The sequence below is a fragment of the Pseudophryne corroboree genome, chromosome 3 (assembly GCF_028390025.1).
Source record: "Pseudophryne corroboree isolate aPseCor3 chromosome 3, aPseCor3.hap2, whole genome shotgun sequence".
NCBI lineage: Eukaryota > Metazoa > Chordata > Amphibia > Anura > Myobatrachidae > Pseudophryne > Pseudophryne corroboree.
This window is the reverse complement of record NC_086446.1, coordinates 159906193-159930243: the sequence shown is the minus strand read 5'-3', so window position 1 is coordinate 159930243 and position 24051 is coordinate 159906193. Positions and strand designations below refer to the sequence as shown.

The following is a 24051-nucleotide window of genomic DNA, read 5'->3' as shown; positions in this document are numbered from 1 at the left end:
AGGGGATTCTAGGTTGTATAGCTCAATAAGATGGTTCGTACCGTACTCACGTATAGTACGGAGAATTTCACACGTATAAAGGTTTCTTTATGGACCCAAGATTTCACCCAGCTGGATGGTTTGTTCTGTGTGTTCTTTCAAATTCTCACCAAATGGTGTCACAGCGTGGGAGATACCGGGGGAAAGAATGTCCCAATTAATGAATATATCACAATTGATTTTATCCAATTAATTATACTGGTAACCAGTGGGAATAAACTGGCGTACCGTACTCACACTCCAAAAATGTTTAGTACACCCATAAAGGTATCTTTTACAAGTAATCCAAACTTCAGACAGATTAAAACGGGTATAAGAGAGTAGAGGGTAAGCGTACCCCACTTACAATCTTCAATGATGTTTTCAAGCATGTAGCGGTTTCTTTTTCCAATCTCTTCCCATGAAGTAGACCTCCACTCCCAAGTACTTCCAATCTCGGTATAATGAGATATATATCAGGAGTGGAAGTTTGATAAAAAGTATTTTATTAAATGTAAACAGTAAAATAGCAGCAATAGGGCAAAAAGACTCCTAACAAAACGACCAGAAGATGTTTTGACACTATCAAACAAGAGATGAAATAGATCCGGATTATCTCACCTCAGTCAATAATGGTCTGGATAGTTTGTAAGTAGTAAATGGCCCTCACACCAACGCGTTTCGACCGGGAGGTCTTTTTCAAGGTGTGTTATGAGGGCAACTGTACTTCTACTTATACCCCAAAACAGGAAACAGTCATAATGTGGGAGTGGTCAGTCACAGTTAAAATCAATATATTAAAACACATGTTGCATTGTTAAAAACCTTCAGAATCTATAACTAATGGGTATCTGATATCATTAAGGGACGTTTCATGTAATAATAAATTTTATTCCTTATTGTATTTATATATATATTGTGCTGTGCGTTCCACCTGTCCGTGGTGGAACGCACCATTTCCGCCGGAAATAAGCAGGGGAACAGGAGATGGCTCCCAGTATATTCCGCCGAATGATGGTCCGCGTCACGTGCTGCCGGAAGTGATGTGCGTTCCACTCGTTCACAGTGGAACGCACTCACTGGTGGATGGTCCGCGGCCTATGTTACCGGAAGTGCTGTGCGTTCCACTCGTCTTTAGTGGAACGCACTTCCTCCGGATGTGGCGGACATTCGTGAAGGGGGAGTGCAATGGGTGATGCGCACAGTAGTGTGCGTTCCACTCATTCTTAGTGGAACGCACAAAACCCGGAAATAGCGGGTCTCTCTCCATATCCGTGGGGATGGTCCGGTTTTAAGATTTGACGTGGGGAAAAAATAGTTTATACATGAGGAGTAAAATCTTATGAAAATATACTAAAAATGATATGATGGTTAAAATACATTAAACTTATGTGAAATTGAGGGTGAAATACAATATTTCCATATATTTTTATAAACTCCTATATAAGAATTTTTAGGGTAATGCAGGAGGGATTAGGTGAAGGGGGAAACCTTCTATTAAGAGGGCCTCTCTTTCACAGGACCCATTAATAGTGTAAATACAATCGATGTTAGCTGATATTTACATATATTCTATACATTCCTTTACTAGACCTAGTTGGATGGTACCAGAGGGATTGGGAAAGGAAAATCTACTGTAGGGAGGACTTCTTTTTTACTAGGTTTTCACAGGAACCATTTAATTTCAAAGTCCATATTCATTCCTTTCGGTTGTAGGGTTCCCAAATTAAAAATCGACCTCATCTCTGTCCTTGCTAATCTCTCCTCGATGTCCGTACTTCTCCAATTTTTTGGGGCTAACTGTATCCCACAAAATAGGGCAATCTCTGAGGGTTTGCACATATGGTCTTTCTTAAAGTGCATAGAGATTCCATGAGTTTCCACCCCTTTCTTAATATTTCTGAGGTGTTCACTCATCCTTTCTTTTAGTTTCCGTGTGGTCCTGCCAACGTATTGCTTATTGCAAGTACATTGAACCAAGTACACCACATTTTTACTATCACAAGTGATAAAGTCCTTGATCTCGAAGTTTTTTTTATTCGATGTGGAGGTGTACTGGGTAATGGTAGAATTTTTACTCTTGCAGTTTTTACACATTTGACACATACCGCATCTGTAAAATCCTTTTGAACGAATGGTTCTGAGATTTTTTGGTCCTTCTACTACACTTTTGACAACCTTTTTTCTAATATTGTCTGCTTTCCGGTAGACAAAATGTGGTTTTTCTGTAAGATATTCTTTTACAATAGGGTCGTGAAGTAGAAGGCTCCAGTTCTTCTTAATAATTTGTTCCACCTCCTTATACTGACTGTTAAATTTAGTTATGAACATAATCTTATTCTCTTCTTTCTTCTTGTTGTCCTTTTTTATTGTTGGTTTCAACATCACGTTTCTATCGATGGTTATATACTCCTGATATGGTTCCTCTAGTCGTGTCCTACCGTAACCTTTTCCTTCCAACTGTTTCATCAGACTGTTTCCTTGTTCTTTATAGTCATCCAATTTAGAACAGTTTCTCCGTAGTCGATGAAACTGGCTTTTTGGAACTGAGGTGAGCCAGTTAGGATGATGGTTACTGGAAGAAGGGATATAGGAGTTGCAATCTGTGGGTTTGATATATGTACGTGTGTTCAGTTGGTTATCTTCAATAAATATTAGTAAGTCTAGGAAGTGGACGGATTCTTGACTGATGTCAAATGTTAATTGAATATTCTTACTGTTATGGTTGAGATGTTCGCAGAAGGTACTCAGGCTCTCTGAATCCCCTTTCCAGATAAACAGAACGTCGTCAATATATCTTTTCCATAGCACCAGGTTCGCCCCGTATTCATGGCCACTGAGGACGGAATTTTCCTCCCAGTTTGCCATAAATAAATTAGCGTAACTTGGGGCGAACCTGGTGCCCATAGCTGTACCATGTTGTTGTAGATAGTAAGTCTCGTTGAACCAGAAGAAATTATTCGAGAGAATGAATCGTATACTTTCAATGATGAATGTTTTGTAATCCCCTTCCATCTCCTCCTTTTCTAAAAACGATGTAACGGCATCTATGCCATGTTGGTGATCAATTATTGTGTATAAGGAGGTTACATCGGCGGTTATTAGAAAATAATCTGGTTGCCATTCAATGGATTCTAATGCCAGGATGACCTCTGTGGAATCCCTTAGGTAGGATGGTGTTTTTTGTACTAGTGGTTGTAGTGCATGGTCGACATACATAGACAAATTTGAAGTAATGGAATTAGTTCCCGCAACAATAGGTCTCCCTGGTGGGTGATCCTGATCTTTATGGATCTTAGGTAGAGTATAGATGACTGGGATAGATGGGTGAGGAATAATGAGGAATTTTTTCTCTGTTTCAGTGATGATATTTTTCCGTACATATTTGTCAATATGATCTGACATCCTTTTACTGATGTTCTCTGATGGGTTATTCCTTAGTTTTTTATAGGTGTTACTATCATCCAGTTGTCTTTCAATTTCGTTTTTATAATCATCCAGGTTTTGAATAACCACTGCTCCGCCCTTATCTGCCGGTTTGATAACGATCAGTTTGTTTTCTTCCAGTCCTCTTAGGGCTTCTTTCTCTTTCTTGGTCATATTGTGATGGACTTTCTTCTTAAATTCAGTATTTTCCAAATCCTTCTTTACCATTTTTTCAAAACTTTCGATATAACATCCCTTTTTGAAAGTGGGGTAGAAAATTGACTTTGGTTTAAAAGTGGTTGTGGAGGTAGTGGGTTCGTTTTCCTTTTGTTCTTGATCATGAAAGAATTTTTTAAGAGTAAGTTTCCTGATAAAACGCTGAAGGTCAATATATACCTCAAATTTGTCAAGATTACTGGATGGGGCATATTTTAGGCCTTTTTTCAAAACGTCTTCTTCTTCCTTTGTAAGGACATGACTACTCAGGTTGTAGATTTTGGTAAATTCTTCATGTTTTTCCTCAATATTTGTGGTCGCCTTTATCTTTTTCTTTTTCTTCCGATTTCTGTTGTGTAGTTTTTGATGTTTTTTGGAGGAATTCAACCCCCTATGTCCTCTTCTAGTTATCTTCGATTTCTCATTGATCCTGCCTGATCTAAAAAAGTCTCGTCGTCTCTTCCATAGATCGAAGGTTGGTACCTCCTTGAGGGTCTGTTCCATTCAATATCCCTGGTCTTCTCATCTCTATGATCCCTGTATCTCAGTCTGTTGTCCCGAAATGATCTTCTTTCTTCTTCCCAATCTCTTCTGTGGTCACGTCTATTGATATTTCTATGGTCTTCTTCCCCTGATCTTTCATCATGTCTCATACCTCGATAGGATGTTCTTCGACCTTTGTCTCTTAATGATGGTTTTCTCCAATCTGTATGGGATGGTGATCTTCTCCCTCTGTGATACTGTTCTCTTCTTTGTGAGGAGATTTGTGTTTGATGGAATCTCACCCCTTGATTTTTCTTATTCAATTCTTTTCCTACAAAGAAATTCCTTTCTTTTTTCGTTATTCGAAATCATTGAAGATTGTAAGTGGGGTACGCTTACCCTCTACTCTCTTATACCCGTTTTAATCTGTCTGAAGTTTGGATTACTTGTAAAAGATACCTTTATGGGTGTACTAAACATTTTTGGAGTGTGAGTACGGTACGCCAGTTTATTCCCACTGGTTACCAGTATAATTAATTGGATAAAATCAATTGTGATATATTCATTAATTGGGACATTCTTTCCCCCGGTATCTCCCACGCTGTGACACCATTTGGTGAGAATTTGAAAGAACACACAGAACAAACCATCCAGCTGGGTGAAATCTTGGGTCCATAAAGAAACCTTTATACGTGTGAAATTCTCCGTACTATACGTGAGTACGGTACGAACCATCTTATTGAGCTATACAACCTAGAATCCCCTGAAATTTAAGACACACTACAAAATATTGCTCTTTCTCACTGTTTTTGAGGGACATTTGGCGAAATTGAAGGAGATCTATTGGAAATAGAAAAGGAAGAGAAAGGAGAAGATTGAACAACACCTCCCTCATCATTATCCAAACAGACATTGTTCCAAAAACTTTTTGGCAATTTTATGAATCATCCCTAGCAGTGCGCAGTTGTGGTAGTTCCCTTTGTTTGTTTATGTATACGGTTAGTGACTACAGCACATAAGGATGGCTTAGTTTCCTGTATCTGTTTATACAAGAGTGTATGGCCCCTAATAAAGTGCTCTAACCAACTTGTGCTTTAGGTGTAATGACCCCTTTAGATCTAAGCTTATTCTTTGAAAAAAACTGTATCAGGTTCTCGGACAAGATATAACAAATCAACAAGGAAATGTAAAAATAAAATCATTTGACAATACCAATGTGTTGACACTGCTTTGTCTTTGCATACTACAGGCAATAGAACTGAGTACATAACCAGTCACAGCCAAAGCACACTGTAGATAGGTTATATAACAAATCAATCAGAGGTTGTTGTATGAACAGCTGGAGACTCACCGTCCATTTCTTCTGGGGCCAAATCTCTCTCCTAGATGGGAAAAAGATTGGAGAATATTTAAGACATTACTATGTATGCTGTCTTTGTAATCCATGCCATGGATTTATATATACAGTTATTTATATAGTGGGCACATATTATGGCGCATTTTACGGAAATTTTTTCATATTTCATTCACATCAGATCCTGTCGTAGTAAGGCTGACAATCTATATTCCCCATCACCTAGACACACATTCAGTATAGAAGCTAATTAACCTAACAGTGGGCTTGATTCAGATGTGGACTGAGGGGCTGCACATAGCGCAAAGTACAGATGTTCGATACTGTGCGCATGCGCTGCACCCATACTGCGCAAGAGCAGTACGGGTCTGCGACTTCTGTCACACTACAGCTGCAGACTATCAGTGATTGATCATCTGCCGCTGTTTGGGGGCAGCGACAGACTGCGTTTCCCAAAATATAGGCACTACATTTCCCAAAACATAGATGTCGCCTCCGTTTTTGGGTAAGACGAGGTCAAGAACTCTGTCTGAAGACAGAGATTTCCTGGACTCTTTGTTGGATTTGCGGCAGCTGGCTTGTGTGACCCTATGGGTCATGCGTCCTAGTACGCAGCTCGGATCATTCATGTGAGCAGGAGGTGTCTACTTATATTAGGTGCCTCCTGCTGCATGAACATATTAGTATTATCACTGTTTCCATGCACCTCTGTCTACATCTGAATCCGGACCTGTATGTTTTTGGAGTGTTGGCGGAAACAGATCATCCCGAAAATACCAACAAATACAGAGGATTCATAGCATATCAAAAGATCAAAATCAAAATACTGAATAATAAGGGATGATTTGCAGTTCTCATCAACTAACATTACATTTAAATACACAGTTTGCGCTGTATCACAGGAACCAATCAGCATTCTGGGGGAGATGTCTCAAACCTTGGAGAGAGATAAAGTGGATAGAGAAGTACCAACCAATCTGCTTATAGTAGTTTTTCAAACACAGCCTGTAACATGGCAGTGAGAAGCTAATTAGTTGGTACTTTGTCTCTCTCCACTTTAGCGTTTATCCATCTAGTGCAATTTAGACAATGAAAGCAAGTGTCTAATTGGTTGCTCAGACACTGGTTGCTTGCAATGTAAATGAGTCTAATTTGTGGGGAAAAAGTATAAATAAAACCGTATACTATGTCCTTGCTTTAATCAGAGCATGCTCCCAAGACCTCACTGTCACGACCACCGGCCGATTCTCCAGATACACCAATCCGAGAATCGCTGTGCGTGACTACTGGATTACTTTACACCCAAAACTGCCACCAGAAAGAAGATTTTAGTGACTAAATGCAAGGCCGTCTTCGCTTTGGCCTACACACACAATTGTTAATACGTCACAAAATGATAGCATGGACCATGAGGCCTTTGGGCATAAGAACACAGACCACAACTAAAAATTAGATGTTTAATTTCAAGAATATTTTCAGAGTTTCAGTTACAAAAAAGAGTTACAAAGATTATGAGAAATATTTAAAAGTACACACCGATTAGGATACAATTTCAAATAAAACAAAAGGGAGAATAATTTCAGAAAACCTAACTTACTCAGCAGTAGGTGAGCCTTCTGGGTGGAGGGATTTCACAATGTTAGCTATATGGTGCATCCCCAGCTCTTGGCTGTTCCCTCAGGAATTAACAACCCAATGTGGGTGAGAGGGGCAGATATAACACCCTCACAGCTGCGGCCCCCACCCTTTCCTTAACTCTCTCAATGCTGTGTACCTGGGCAGTGAGAAACCAGATTTACTTTTGTTTCACTTTCAACAGCTGTCTTTCTTCTAAGTTTCAAGGGGCCAGGTTTCCTGACCTGTGATGTTCCTCCTAACTATAGTTTATAGCTTCTTAGATAAGTCTAAGGGCCATAAACTAACCTCTGACTCCCCACTATACATCAGTGTCCTCTACTCCCATATCTATGTAGCTATGAGATCACTTAGAGGACAGGCTGGCAACCATATTGTGTCACAGACTCTATTACAATATACACAGAGACATTACGTACAAGTCTTATATCGCTGGATGCAAATGAATGCCCCACTTGCCACACTCACTATGGGCCTAATTCAGACCTGATCGCAGCAGCAAACTTTCTGTAATGGGCAAAACCATATGCACTGCAGGGGAGGCAGATATAACATGTACAGAGGTACTTAGATTTGGCTGGGTTATATTGTTTCTGTGCAGGGTAAATACTGCCTGCTTTTATTTTTACACTGCAATTTAGATTTCAGTTTGAACACACCCCACCCAAATCTAACTCTCTCTGCACATGTTACATCTGCCCCACCTGCAGTGCACATGGTTTTGCCCATTAGAGAAAAAATTTGCTGTTGGAATCTTTTCTGAATTAAGCCCTATGGCACTTTACTACTGTATTGAATTCTTAATGAACACATATAGAATTCCATCATACTGTAGCAAGCATTAATGCTATTTTAGTGCTGCAGGTAAAGTTTAAATTAACATAAAGCAATTCCCAGTTAAAGTCGTTACTCTTATATCTTAGTTTTATGTAGATCTATGGTTAAAAGGATAAAAAAGGGACAGACTAGATGCTTAAAATCTAAGCAATCTGACTAGATTGCTTAGAAGTTAAGCACGGATCTCTCCGTGTGTATGCCCCCAGCGTTAGCGATGTGTGGCCCCGCGCGTCGCTATCACCGGTGCTAGATCATCGTCCCCCACTTGCTCAGCACACATCGCGCTGTACTGAGCGAGGGGAGAGATGTGTGCTGAGCGTTAGTACTAGAACGCTCAGCTCACATCTCCGGATAAAAATCACACGTGTGTACTGGCCTTTAATGTATCGGCCATCATATTCTATGTTTCTGTGTGACAGATTGAAGAGTGCTTCAGCAAAGTTGTTTCAAAGATCTTAAATAAGGAAGTGAGACATAATATTATAATTAGGGGATTGGGGTTTTTTTGTTTTTTTTTTTCGTTTTGCTTTTAAAGGAAGTACAGAGGTTCCTTTTCAGTTAATGCTGATAAAAAAAATCCCCAAATCTGATTCCAACACTATGAGCAACAGGTAAGCAGAGGATCTTCACCAAGCTGGCCCCCCACCAACACAGTGATATTGAGAGCTTGTAGCAGAGTGCAGTTCCTGAGCTGGTCTTCTCCAGCATAGAAAGTGTGAGACCCACCATTCAGTAAAAAGAAGAAAGGTGAGGCAAGGAAGGTGACACAGATTTGGGAATAAGGGAGTAAATGATGCAGGGATGGAAAACTACAATGGTAAATAGAGATTCCTTGATATTAGATTTATTTAAGTGGCACCTTGTCACCTGAAATGCTTTCTTCTGGCAGCCAGGGCCCTTGCACCCTCTCCTAAGGGTTCCTTTTATTTTGTTTGGTAAGACCATTATGATAAATATTGGGCTATGGTACAGAGTGAGCATGCTACATTGAGAAATTCATGTCCCCTCCTTAGATTATGCGCTGCTTAAGTCACTGTGGCTTTGTCTCTATTCCACTGTTGTTCCATCATAAAAACACTGATTGAACTGCTGATGTGTCTTAGTATGCAGTGCTGTGCTAAAATAGGCAAAAGCCTCAGAAGGCCTCTTAAGTAACAAAAACGCCCACTGCAGGCTACTGTAATCCGCTTGTTGCGTTCATAGATGCAGCATCAGATCCTCTTGGTGAACATTGGACATCTGAGTAAACCTGAGGTTACAAACCCATGCATTTGCAGACTGCATATTGAACAAGTCACTAAGGGGTCTATTTACTAAGCCTTGGATGGAGATAAATCCGACGGAGATATAGTCCCAGCCAATCAGCTCCTAAATGCCATGTCACAGTTTGAAAAATGACAGTTAGGAGCCGATTGGCTGGGACTTTATCTCCAGCGACTTTATCTCCATCCAAGGCTTAGTAAATAGACCCCTAAGGGCCTAATTCAGACCTGTTCGCTCACTAGCTATTTTTTGCAGCGCAGCGATCAGATAGTCGCTGCCTATAGATGAGTGTATTTTTGCTGTGCAAGTGTGTGAACGCATGTGCAGCCGAGCACTACAAATAAGTTTTGTGCAGTTTCTGAGCTGCCCAGAACTTACTCTGCCGTTGCGATCACTTCAGCTTGTCAGGTCCCGGAATTTACGTCAGACACCCGCCCTGCAAATGCTTGGACACGCCTGCGTTTTTCCAAACACTCCCTGAAAACGGTCAGTTGACACCCATAAACGCCTTCATCCTGTCAATCTCCTTGCGATCGGCTGTGCAAATGGATTCTTCGTAAAATCCATTGCACAGCAACGATCCGCTTTGCACCCGTACGACGCACCTGCGCATTGCGGTGCATATGCATGTGCAGTTCTGACCTGATCGCAGTGCAGCGAAAAAATCTAGTGTGCGATCATGTCTGAATGACTCCTTAAGAATGGTGAGACCTGAATACATTTATATAGTATGTAAACCTGGTGTATGTGTAGTGTCCAGCAGGGAAGTAGTTAAAAATCCCAAGGGAGGGGGCTGGATGAAGCTGGAGACTATATCTGTCTCCCTCATGAAAACAGAAAGGGTGATCTCTTGGGGACTCAACAATACGTTGGAGAGGACCTGAGTTATTCTGTGAATTCCCCAACAACAGAAAAAACTGAATTCGTTGAGTAAGTGAATTAGGGTTTCTGCAGTTTTTATTCCTTTTAATTTATTGAGATTGATGTATTCTGTGTGTGTTCTTAAAATATTCTTAATAATCTTTGTAACCTTTTTGTAACTAGAGCTCTGAAGTATTCTTAAATTGAAATTCAAAATTTAGTTCTGATTCTGTGATTCTTATGAACTCAGGGCCTGTGTGGCTCACGCCTACCTATTTTTCTAAGTATTGCAGTGTGTATGTGACAGGTAAAGCTAAAGACGCCTGCAACATCCGTAATACGTTGAAAAGTCTTTGCTGGTGGCAGCTGAAAGTATTTAAGAAATCCCGTGTGTCAAAAGTGACCCGCACGGTGCATGTGGCAATTCTCAAATTGGCGTATTTGTGGAATTGGCCGACAGCGTCGTCACAAAGTATGTCAGTAATGGAGATAGTTTGGGCCCTGCGTTGGTGTGGCCGGGTCGCTTCAGGGCACCACAATGTTACACTCAATTTAGCACTTTTCAGCACCTTATTTTTTTGTAATCAACATAACACCTTTAACACTTTTATTATCTCTCACCTTTAACACTTTTATTATCTCTTAACACATAGCAGCTACTTTTTACTTATCTAACATCCTCTTACAATTTTCTTGCTACCTCTCATCTAGTGTGGTGACTTTGGGGTGGTTTGGTTGGACTGGCATGGGGGCGTTCTATACCCCGGACGTGAACCTTTAGAATGTTAGGCCCGTACTTTTGGCCAAAATTATGCAAAGAACCTCAATTTACTCAATGTTAAATTGTATCATTTATTACAATTATTTTGATTAGTAATGTTTGGAGAGTGCTCCTGCATTCCTTTGTGTGTGTGTGTTTGTGTGTGTGTGTGTGTGTGTGTGTGTGTGTGTGTATCACTACAAGTCTCGGCATGGTAGCAGTTCTCATTATGTTTAGTTAGGGTGTGCAGGCCAATGTTTGGGTCAAAATCACAGAGAAACAGCAACTTGCAAATACGGCCACTTAGTCCATCTAACCGTTGGTGCTAAAACCATGATAATGCTCCTTTAGCTGTCACATTCTACCTGCTACCGACCACATACTGTCCCCAGACTGTACCTGATGGGGGTTGTACTAGGGAGCAGTAGGGTAGGAACCCTGGTGCCCTGAGATTTCCTTTGGAAGCTTCTCTACTGTATTCCAAAAAGGACTGAATGTTACATTAATGATTATGGGAGTTGTTCAGCAACTACTGCTGACAGTGGGGGAATTGCCCTGCATCTTTCTGACCTGACCTTGGGGGTAATTCCAAGTTGATCGCAGCAGGATTTTTGTTAGCAATTGGGCAAAACCATGTGCACTGCAGGGGAGGCAGATATACCATGTGCAGAGAGAGTTAGATTTGGGTGGGGTGTGTTCAATCTGCAATCTAATTTGCAGTGTAAAAATAAAGCAGCCAGTATTTACCCTGCACAGAAACAAAATAACCCACCCAAATCTAACTCTCTCTGCACATGTTATATCTGCCTCCCCTGCAGTGCACATGGTTTTGCCCAATTGCTAAAAAAAATCCTGCTGCGATCAACTTGGAATTACCCCCCATGTCCAGTACCTTTTAAATCAGAGTGCGCTATCATTGTGTTACCACTCCTGTCTTTTAGAGGTTTGTGGTTTGTGGTATCGGCTCTGGAGGGAATCCCATGATAACGGTTGCAAAAAAAAACAAAAAAACGAATACATCCGAAAATACTGACATTCTTAGTTATATACATTGTACTTTAGAAAACACACACTGCCACCAGACATTCTGAGGTTCTTGTTACATGGGGAGATCTATCAAGCCTTCTAAAGATGCAATTGGAGGTGCTGCCCATAGCATCAAATCAAATAACAGCTATCATTATTGAATGCATAAGATAGCAGGTAGCTAGAATCTGATTGTTATGGCAACTGTACACACTTTTGCGCTGTAGAAGGTTGTTATACTCTTATTTCTAAGTTAATAATATTTTCTTTGGCTCACTTACAGCTGTGCAGAAGTGAAGTGCTAATGCTCTTTTGTAACATAATGGACCTAGGGCCTAATTCAGACCTGATCGCAGCAGCAAAAGTTTCTCTTATCGGCAAATGTGACATGTGCAGAGAGAGATAGATTTGGGTGGGGTGTGTTCAAACTGAAATCTAAATTGCAGTGTAAAATAAAGCAGCCAGTATTTACCCTGCATAGAAACGAAATAACCCACCCAAATCTAACTCTCTCTGCACATGTTATATCTGCCCCACCTGCAGTGCACATGGTTTTGCCCATTAGAGAAAGATTTTGCTGCTGAGATCAGGTCTGAATTAGGCCCCTGATTCGGAGATGTTTGTAAACCTGATGGTTTACGTACATCTCCGATGGGGTGCCTGCACAGGTGCTGAATGGTCACACACACTGTCCCCAAGCCGCAGACTGGCGTTTGGGGGCGGGGGCTGGGTAATGATGGCCGGTGTTCCTAAAGAGTGGGGAGGGCAGGATCTGCTTCTTCAGGCTCAGATTTCCTGCCCTCCACAGTGTGGACGGGCCGACTAACCCTTGTAACCTACTCAGATGACCTGTGTTCACAGAAGTGATCCAATGTTGCCTCCGCAGGAGGTGTCTATTTACTTTTGCATATTTTCATACAGCATATTTTAGTCCAAAGATGCAGCTGCTGTACGAGCTGTCTCGATCTCTGCATCAGGCCCCATGTGCCAAATTTGCACAAATAAGCTCATTTTTACTGGGGAACTCACAGTTTTGCAAACCAAAATAGAAGTGTTCTTAAGTGTACAACATTTGGAATCTTGTGATTGTAAGACTGGGTGGAACAGGGCGCTGAGTGCAAGATAGACTTGGGAGGATAAATTGTATGATAAAGGTTAACTGAACAGTCTTCTTCTTGTAAGGGTAGAAAACTAAGTTGTGAGTTGAAGTTCGGTCCCAAGAGAGCAGCTGTGTTAAGGTCCTAAGTCAGATGCAGTTGTGGCTTCAACTTTTGTCACAGTTGTGTCTGCTAGTTAGTTATGCTACTGTCTCTAAAAAGTCTGTGCGTCTGGATGTGCAAGAAGTGAGATTCCCACTGTTGGTATCCGTAGACGCTGAAATACCGCACCATCAAAACTTACACTAGCCCTATGGCAGGTGCAGTTTCTCCAACTCATCATAGCCTCCTATGTGACTAGTTCAGCATCTTTGTACACAACAGCTTTCCGTGACAGTCCCATACAACGCAACATCTCTGTCTTTTTAGCCACCACCATGTTATCTCACAGTCACCATCCACCCCCGGTAGTGCCAGTTACACATAGCCCCCAGTAGTGCTAGTTACACATAGACCCTAGTAATGCCAGTTACACATAGCACCCAGTAGTGGCAGTTACACATAGCCCCAAGTAGTGCCACTTACACATAGCCCCCAGTAGTGCCACTTACACATAGCCCCCAGTAGTGGCAGTTACACATAGCCCCAAGTAGTGCCACTTACACATAGCCCCCAGTAGTGCCACTTACACATAGCCCCCCGGTAGTGCCAGTTACACATAGCCTCCAGTAGTGCTAGTTACACATAGACCCTAGTAATGCCAGTTACACTTAGCCCCCAGTAGTGGCAGTTACACCTAGCCCCCAGTAGTGCCACTTACACATAGCCCCCAGTAGTGCCACTTACACGTAGCTCCCCGGTAGTGCCAGTTGCACATTCCCTCCAGTACAGCCAAACACACAATGCCCCCGGTAATAGTGCTCACCCCTCTTGTTCTTGTCGTTGCTGTAGCTGCTGCCTCCTGTCTGAGCCTGAGGGGAGGAGAGCGCAGCGCGCATCTCTCCTTACCATCGATGTGTCCTGTCCCTGGTGGCCATTTGTAACATGGTGCCTGCTTGTGAGCCAATCAAAGCTTGTGAGCCGGTAACTAATCCACGGCTGCCGCTGTCTGTCCATGAACTCTGATTGGCCGCCGGAGGTGGGACACAGCGAGGGGAAGGAGAGACGCACACTGTGCTCTCTTCCCCTCAGGTAGGGATGGCCATCTGAGTGTTCACCATCAATGGTGAAACTGTGAGTGACCATTGATAGTCACCAACTATGCTATGGGAGACCATTGATGGCCATCCCTGTTATTTCAGTAAATGACCAACGAGCCAATCACAGCCCAGGGGTGGGGCTTCACGGGTGTCCTGGCACCTTGCTAAACAAAAATAAAAAAAAACAATTAGTTTATGCTGTGCCATCGATGGAGGGAAACCATCTGGTTCTCTCCCATAGATGGCAAAAGCATTCGACATCGGCCATAAACCATCAATGATTTGGAATCAATGGACATCCCTGCTGTCAGACAGCCGCAGAGACTCACAGACAGGGGATGCGGAGGCAGCAGCACAGAGACAGCAGGGAAGTGCTGGGCCGGGCCGCAGATGTTCCAGAACGCCGTTCCTGGTGACGTAATTTTAGAAAAGACCTTTAGAAACGGCATTCCGGACCAAAAATAGCCCTGCTTGTTTGAGTTTGCAGTGCGCATTAATCTATCATGACTTTATTTTTAGAATATCTCTCCAATAGATTAATTTGTACTTTTCTTATAATGAAAGAAACCACATTCAACATTATTATTTTCCCACGGAAGGTACATGAATATGCCTACTTATGTACCCACCTGCACTAGGGTTAACATCAATGGTTTGCTATCGGTTACCAATGGTTTTGCCATCAATAGTGAAGGTCCGATGTTTCTCTGCCATTGATGGTAGAGATCTGATGGTGAGGCCAGGTTTTATTAGTTGCACAGTGCTTAGCCTTGCCTCCTGTTGTGCATTTCAAAGCCAGAACTCTTTCTCCAATTGGCTTCAGGATATCACATGACACCATTAGTGATGCCCGTTGATGGTTTGAACCATCACTATTTTTTTCCATCTATGGATTCCTACCATCGATGTAAAGTGGAGACTATTGGTGGTTAGCTGCTTGATGGACAACCCTTCTCTGCACAGAGAAATTAGATTAAAGGAGTGTTCCCTGCTTTATTGTACTGAACAAACTTCACCTTCTATTGAAAAGACTTTACTTTTACAGGTAGAGAGTAGATACTGGCAATCAGGGGTCATCTTTTACACTTCCAGTTAGGCAGAATGTAATAAAAACATATGCGCACACAAAAGTGACACGTAGTATCGACAGTCATCTCCTATCACTATCATCATTTGCTAAACTGAGCAGGAATTAGGAGGTAAAGCTGGCCATACACTAGGTCGATATTGCGCACGAATGTATGATTTAGACGCATCATATGATGCATTGTGTGCACATCGTACGTGTTTTGGGTATGCTTCTGATGCGATGCGCGGCCCTGTGGTTCGAATGTCGCATCCTCAGATCATATGTGCAGCCCATATGATCCATCGTAATCGTATGCACATCGTACCATGTTTTATGCACATACAATGCATCGTATTGGATCAGCATAATTTTTGAGTGACATTTCCTTCCAGGTGATCACGTGCTTTTTGTGAGGCACACAATCGACTGATAGATTGTATGCTTCATCGTATGCACATAACACTCCAAATCGTGTGCTAGGGGCTCCCGGGGGGATTTAAGGGAAGTCGTATGAGGAATCGGATTGGATGCTGGTCGTCCTAATATATGGCCATCTTAAAATGTAAAAGGTGAAATAAAATAAGAATTTACTCACCGGTAATTCTATTTCTCGTAGTCCGTAGTGGATGCTGGGAACTCCGTAAGGACCATGGGGAATAGCGGGCTCCGAAGGAGGCTGGGCACTCTAGAAAGATCTTAGACTACCTGGTGTGCACTGGCTCCTCCCACTATGACCCTCCTCCAAGCCTCAGTTAGGTACTGTGCCCGGACGAGCGTACACAATAAGGAAGGATTTTGAATCCCGGGTAAGACTCATACCAGCCACACCAATCACACCGTACAACTCGTGATATGAAACACAGTTAACAGTATGAAACAATAGAGCCTCTCAACAGATGGCTCAACAATAACCCGATTTAGTTAACAATAACTATGTACAAGTAATGCAGATAAACCGCACTTGGGATGGGCGCCCAGCATCCACTACGGACTACGAGAAATAGAATTACCGGTGAGTAAATTCTTATTTTCTCTAACGTCCTAGTGGATGCTGGGAACTCCGTAAGGACCATGGGGATTATACCAAAGCTCCCAAACGGGCGGGAGAGTGCGGATGACTCTGCAGCACCGAATGAGAGAACTCCAGGTCCTCCTCAGCCAGGGTATCAAATTTGTAGAATTTTGCAAACGTGTTTGCCCCTGACCAAGTAGCTGCTCGGCAAAGTTGTAAAGCCGAGACCCCTCGGGCAGCCGCCCAAGATGAGCCCACCTTCCTTGTGGAATGGGCATTGACAGATTTTGGCTGTGGCAGGCCTGCCACAGTATGTGCAAGCTGAATTGTACTACAAATCCAACGAGCAATAGTCTGCTTAGAAGCAGGAGCACCCAGCTTGTTGGGTGCATATAGGATAAACAGCGAGTCAGATTTTCTGACTCCAGCCGTCCTGGAAACATATATTTTCAGGGCCCTGACAACGTCTAGCAACTTGGAGTCCTCCAAATCCTTAGTAGCCGCAGGCACCACAATAGGCTGGTTCAGGTGAAACGCTGACACCACCTTAGGGAGAAACTGGGGACGAGTCCTCAATTCTGCCCTATCCATATGGAAAATCAAATAAGGGCTTTTACAAGACAAAGCCGCCAATTCTGATACTCGCCTGGCAGAAGCCAAGGCCAATAACATAACCACCTTCCATGTGAGATATTTCAGATCCACGGTTTTTAGTGGTTCAAACCAAAGTGATTTTAAGAAAACTCAACACCACGTTGAGATCCCAAGGTGCCACAGGAGGCACAAACGGGGGCTGACTATGCAGCACTCCTTTTATAAATGTCTGAACTTCAGGTACTGAAGCTAGTTCTTTTTTTGAAAGAAAATCGACAGAGCCGAGATCTGTACCTTAATGGAACCCAATTTAAGGCCCATAGTCACTCCTGCTTGCAGGAAATGCAGAAATCGACCTAGTTGAAATTCCTCTGTTGGGGCCCTTTCGGCCTCACACCATGCAACATATTTTCGCCATATGCGGTGATAATGAGTTGCTGTAACCTCTTTCCTGGCTTTAGTAAGCGTAGGAATTACTTCCTCCGGAATACCCTTTTCCTTCAGGATCCGGCGTTCAACCGCCATGCCGTCAAACGCAGCCGCGGTAAGTCTTGGAACAGACAGGGCCCCTGCTGCCGCAGGTCCTGACTGAGTGGCAGAGGCCATTGGTCCTCTGATATAAATTCTTGAAGTTCTGGGTACCAAGCTCTTCTTGGCCATCCACGAGTATCGTTCTTACTCCTCGCCTTCTTATTATTCTCAGTACCTTTGGTATGAGAGGCAGAGGGGAGAACACCTAAACCGACTGGTACACCCACGGTGTTACCAGAGCGTCCATAGCTATCGCCTGAGGGTCCCTTGACCTGGAGCAATATCTTTTATAGCTTTTTGTTAAGGCGGGACGCCATCATGTCCACCTGTGGCCTTTCCCAATGGTGTACAATCCTATTGGAAGACTTCTGGAGGAAGTCCCCATTCTCCCGGGTGGAGGTCGTGTCTGTTGAGAAGATCTGCTTCCCAGTTGTCCACTCCGGGAATGAACACTGCTGACAGTGCTAACACATGATTTTCCGCCTATCGGAGAATCCTTGTGGCTTCTGCCATCGCCATCCTGCTTTTTGTGCCGCCCTATTGATTACATGGGCGACTGCCGTGATGTTGTCTGATTGGATCAGTACCGGCTGGTTTTGAAGCAGAGGCCTTGCTGGCCTCAGGGCATTGTAAATGGCCCTCAGATCCAGAATATTTATGTGTAGGGAAATAACCTGACTTTACCAAAGTCCCTGGAAGTTTCTTCCCTATGCGACTGCCCCCCAGCCTCAAAGGCTAGAATCCATGGTCACTAGGACCTAGTCCTGTATGCCGAACCTGCGGCCCTCTTGAATATGGGCACTCTGCAGCCACCACAGTAGAGATACCCTGGTCCTTGGAGACAGGGTTATCAGCCTATGCATCGGAAGATGCGATCCGGACCACTTGTCCAACAGGTCCCTCTGAAAAGTTCTTGTATGGAACCTGCCTAATGGGATTGCTTCGTAAGAAGCTACCATTTTTCCCAGGACTCGCGTGCAATGATGCACCGCTACCTATTTTGGTTTCAGGAGGTCTCTGACTAGAGATGACAACTCCTTGGCTTTCTCCTCCGGGAGAAACACTATTTCTGGTTTATGTCCAGAACCATCCCCAGGAACAGTAGACGTGTCATAGGAACCAGCTGTGACTTTGGACTGTTTAGAATCCACCTATGCTGTTGTAGCATTTTCCAAAATAGTGCTACCCCGACTACCAACTGCTCCTTGGACCTCGCCCTCATAACGAGATTGTCCAATTACGGGATAATTACAACTCCCTTTTTTTTTGAAGGAGTATCATCATTTCGGCCATTACCTTGATAAAACACCCTCGGTGCCATGTACAGTCCAAACGGCAGTGTCTGGACTTGGTAATGGTAATCCTGTACCACAAATCTGAGGTACTCCTGGCGAGGATGGTAAATGGGGACATGCAGGTAAGCATCCTTGATGTCCCGGGATACCATGTAATCCCCCTCGTCCAGGCTTGCAATAACCGCCCTGAGCGATTCCATCTTGAACTTGAATTTTTTTATGTTCAAGGATTTTAAATATAAAATGGGTCACACCGAACCATGCGGTTTCGGTACCCCAACCCGTGTGGAATAGTAACCCCGTCCTTGTTGAAGTAGGGGCACCTTGAGTATTACCTGCTGGGAATACCGCTTATTAATTGCCTCTAGCACAGCCTCCCTGCTTGAGGGAGTTGTCAGCAAGGCATATTTTAGGAAACGGCTGGGGGGAGACATCTCTAATTCCAGCTTGTACCCCTGAAATACTACTTGGAAGAAACAGGGATCCACCTGTGAGCGAGCCCACTAATTGCTGAAATTTTTGAGGCGGCCCCCCACCGTACCTGGCTACACCTGTGGAGCACCCGCGTCATGGTGTGTACTCACAGGAGGCGGGGGAAGAATCTTGATTCTGGGAACAGGCTGACTGGTGCAGCTTTTTCCCTCTACCCTTGTCTCTGTACAGAAAGGAAGCGCCATTTGACCCGCTTGCTTTTCTGAAGCCGAAAGGACTGTACCTTTTTCTGTGAGGAAACCTGAGGTAAAATTATTTCTTCCCAGCAGTTGCTGTGGATACGAGGTCCCAAAGACCATCCCCAAATAATTCCTCACTCTTATAAGGCTCTCTATGCGCTTTTTAAGTCAGCATCACCTGTCCAGTGACAGGTCTCTAATACCCTCCTGACAGAATGGACATTACATTTATTTTGGATGCCAGCCGGCAAAATATCCCTCTGTGCATCCCCCATATATAAGACAACGTCTTTAATATGTTTTTATGTTTGCCAACTATTATCCCTGTTTGACAGGGTCACCAACCACGCTGCAGCAGCACTATCTGCAGGTCTCAGTTTTTATCAACAGGTACCTATTAAAGTGGCCGTATCCTAAGACGGCAGTGCCACCTTTTTTGACAAACGTGTGAGCGCCTTATCCACCCTAGGGGATATCTCCCAGCGTAACTTATCCTCCTGGCGGGAAAGGGTACGCCATCAGTAACTTTTTATAAATTACCAGTTTCTTAACGGGGGAACCCACGCTTTTCACACACTTCAATTATTCATCTGATGGGGGAACAAAACACTGCCTGTTTTTTCTCCCCAAACCTAAAACCCATTTATAGAGGTTAAAGTCAGAAATGTATAACACATTTTTTATTGCCGGGATCAAGTCACGGATTGGATTGTGTATATGTCTCCACCTTGTCGACACTGGAGTCAGACTCTGTGTCGACATCTGTGTCTGCCATCTGAGAGAGCGGGCGTTTTTGAGCCCCTGATGGCCTTTGAGACGTCTGGGCAGGCGCGGGCTGCGAAGCCGGCTGTCCCACAGCTGTTACGTCATCCACCCTTTTATGTAGGGAGTTGACACTGTCGGTTAATACCTTTTACCTCTCTATCCACTCTGGTGTCGGCCCCACAGGGGGCGACATCACATATATCGGCCTCTGTTCCGTCACCATATAAGCCTCCTCATTCAACATGTCGACACAGCCGTACCGACACACCGCAGACACACAGGGAATGCTCTAAACGAGGACAGGACCCACAAAAGCCCTTTGGGGGGACAGAGTGAGAGTATGCCAGCACACACCAGAGCGCTATATACTGCAGGGACTAACTGAGTTATGTCCCCTATAGCTTTATATCTATATATATAATGTATACTGCGCCTAAATTTAGTGCCCCCTCTCTCTTTTTTTAACCCTTGTAGACTGCAGGGGAGAGCCAGGGAGCTTCCCTCCAACGGAGCTGTGAGGGAAAATGGCGCCAGTGTGCTGAGGAGATAGGCTCCGCCCCTTTTTCGCGGCCTATTCTCCCGTTTTTTATGGACTTCTGGCAGGGGTATTTACCTCATATATAGCCCCTGGGGCTATATATTGAGGTATTTTTGCCAGCCAAGGTGTTTTTATTGCTGCCTCAGGGCGCCCCCCCCCAGCGCCCTGCACCCTCAGTGACCGGAGTATGAAGTGTGTGAGAGGAGCAATGGCGCACAGCTGCAGTGCTGTGCGCTACCTTGGTGAAGACTGAGTCTTCATACCGCCGATTTTCCGGACCATCTTCTTGCTTCTGGCTCTGTAAGGGGGACGGCGGCGCGGCTCCGGGACCGAACATCAAGGCTGGGCCTGCGGTCGATCCCTCTGGAGCTAATGGTGTCCAGTAGCCTAAGAAGCCCAATCCGGCTGCAAGCAGGCGAGTTCGCTTCTTCTCCCCTTAGTCCCTCGCTGCAGTGAGCCTGTTGCCAGCAGGTCTCACTGAAAAGAACAAATTCTAAGACTATAACTTTCTAAGAGCTCAGGAGAGCCCCTAGTGTGCATCCAACCTCGGCCGGGCACGAAATCTAACTGAGGCTTGGAGGAGGGTCATAGTGGGAGGAGCCAGTGCACACCAGGTAGTCTAAGATCTTTCTAGAGTGCCCAGCCTCCTTCGGAGCCCGCTATTCCCCATGGTCCTTACGGAGTTCCCAGCATCCACTAGGACGTTAGAGAAATGAAGTTATAGTAAGCAGCTTTGACCTGATGTTTTATAGTACATATGTGCGTTTCTAGTTAGACTGGAAGTACAGTTAAAGTAAATGCAGATTGATTTTCCAGGGCTAGGTCCAAGCACTGGGATGTGGTCATGCCTCTATCAATGTGCGTGTCGAACCCTTAGACGCATTTGCGGAAGCAGAGAGGCTCAGAACATTAGTACTGTTGCATGTTTGTAAAAGATTTTTACTGTCATGCAACATGTATTAATTAGTTCTCAGTTATTTAACGAGAGCACCCACTTGATAGCTGTCTCACACAGATGGTGCACGCTGTTACCTAATTATCTAAGTACTATTACTCTAATAGTCACGTAATCAGTATAATATAGAGGGGGATAAGAGAGATAAAGTGGAGGAGTTGCCCATAACAATGAATCAGCTACTAGCTGTCATTTATCTGGCACAGTTTTATAAATGACAGTAGAAACTGATTGGTTACTATAGTGGGTAACTTTTCTCCTTTTAGGTTTGATACATCTCCTTCAGAATATAATAATTGTTGCCCTAAAGTTACACATTGCCCCCTGGTAATGCAAGATATAGACATTTTTGCCCAGTTAGCTAGATACAAATATTGAGTCACCCTGCTTGCCTACGTGGCCACCTACCTTGCTGAAAAGTGCATTTAGGAAAGGAGAGTAAGTCTTGGTTGTGATACTCTGGGTGTCGCTCACCCTTTTACCCTTATTGTGCCCTTTGCCACTGGAGTAGTGTCCTTCATCATGACCATGGTGATGGCTCTTTCTCTCATGGCTTCCTCCCCCCAGGCTCTTGCGGTCTCCTTCGTGGCCTACTGCTGTTCCTTTCTTGCCACCAGCCTCTCCTCCAGCTTTGCTCCTTGCCCCAGTGTGGCTTTTGGCCACGTCTCTTTCTGGGGTGCTGCATGTCTTGGCTCCGGTGCTGTGAGACATAAGATGGTCTTAGCTGGACTGTCAGTGGCTTCCTGGGATTGAGCGTTGTTCAGAGCAGTAGAGCAAACAGGGGATTAACAGTAATCTAATAACATCAACTTGTTCTGAGCTACAGTAAAGAGTTTAAAGGGATTAGAGGTGGGTCATGTGACCTGTACCTTGCATTCACTATACGTAACACAGAGATTTTGCACTACAAATGATTTATAGCCTTTTTACATACATGTGTATTACATATTACTAGGTGTTAGAATTGTATCACAGTTATCACGTTAGGTTGAGTTTCCATGCTCAAAAAATTATAAAATATTAGCTCTGTGCCAGCTATCCTGCCATGAAGACGTTCTTGTCCATTTTTGGCCTGGAATCAAATTAAGCCTAATAGTTAGTTGCAGGACCTTTCTGAATGTTAATTAAGGATTACCCGTTAGTGCTGTTTGCAAATTTAAGGGGAAATGTAACAGCCTGAGCGATACAGACACTGGCGAGTTCCCAGCGAGTCTCTCCGATGTCTTAAAGTAGCAATCATTTCAAAGGCACAACCAACCTGTTTTTGCCTTTTAGTCACATTAAACCTGCATGTGCCTGCATTTTCCCTTAGACTGTAACTCCAATGATCAGTGCATATATGAAATATTCAGTTAAAACACCATCATTTCCAATAAAATACCCATTTATGTTCAAACGCTTTTATCATAGTAACCACAGATCTGATTCAGAGGTGGACGCAATGCCAATATTTGCGCAGTTGAGCGGTTTTCATTTCAGTTGTGCATCAGAGTCACACAGCGCATGCTCGGCGATTGATCTGTGACAGAGGACACTGACCGGATCTATCTGCAAAGTCAGTGACAGGGACCGTTTGTGGAAGGGGGTGGGCTGCAAAAACGCAGGCGTATCGTGACCATTTCAGTGACGTGTCTGAGCCTACGATAGTGTGGTCCTATGGTGTGTCGTTGGCGAGTCAGCTTCATTAGCATATTTCACAGATCCGCTGTGTGCGAAAACTGAGTTGTGAATGCAACTGCGTCAATCGTCTGAATCATGCCTCAAGTCTCCCACTGCCTGTACCCAGAGAGCTAGCTGCTTTATCATAATTATGGATCTACCGTCAGCATAAAATAGCAGCACCCTGGAGCCATCAGAGGGAAATGGTGTTTGGTTTTATTTTCACTTCTCCAATGCATGTGTTCCTTAGCCCATTGCAGTCGTATCTTTCACTGAGAGGAACTCACTCAGGGCATTCTGTGCAGTATACCAAGTCTGTGTTCTGATATGCTTGTTTTTATACTACTGTTGTACTAAAGTGTAATAATCCATGGCAGTACTCCTTACAGCCACAACCACAGGATTGTCTTCTTTACCTGCATATATGCCTGCACCCCTCAGCCGAGCTGCTGTTCCTGCAATGCTTATGCAAACCTTCATACTGCTTTCATAGTCATTTCATTTTTGTTTTCTCTGAACTGCAAACATATACAGTCCCATGAATTTATATAAATATGTATTGCTGCCACTGATTGAGCTGTCATTTGCATTTTGCTTTGAGTATTTTAGCAAGTAATGTAATTAGGGTTGCTGGATCATCCCTTTAATAAAAAGGACACCTATGAATGACACAGGTTCTGTGGCTGGCTGACTTCAAGTGTCCATTTCACCTGGTTTTAGTCAACCTGTGTAATTCATATATGTCCCTTAATATTTATTTATTTATTAATGTATTTATTTATTAACA

The 24051-nt window shown here is 43.6% G+C and overlaps 1 protein-coding gene and 1 long non-coding RNA gene across 3 annotated transcripts in view; one reads left to right on the top strand and one right to left on the bottom strand.

Annotated features, from left to right (window-relative positions):
- Positions 1-23444, bottom strand: part of LOC135054990 (calcium-binding protein 2-like) — a 145066-nt gene extending 121622 nt beyond the window's left edge. The window contains exons 1-2 of one of the 2 annotated variants that reach the window (XM_063958529.1): positions 22014-23444; positions 5495-5525 (exon numbers count right to left, since the gene is read on the bottom strand). In XM_063958529.1, the coding sequence (XP_063814599.1) occupies positions 5495-5525; positions 22014-22316 (334 nt within the window). In that variant the 5' untranslated portion in view covers positions 22317-23444. The remainder of the gene's footprint in view (positions 1-5494; positions 5526-22013) is intronic. The other variant, XM_063958527.1, reaches the window with a different exon arrangement.
- Positions 8540-24051, top strand: part of LOC135054993 (uncharacterized) — an 84032-nt gene continuing 68520 nt past the window's right edge. The window contains exon 1 of the long non-coding RNA XR_010243610.1: positions 8540-8580. This is a non-coding gene — a long non-coding RNA (uncharacterized LOC135054993). The remainder of the gene's footprint in view (positions 8581-24051) is intronic.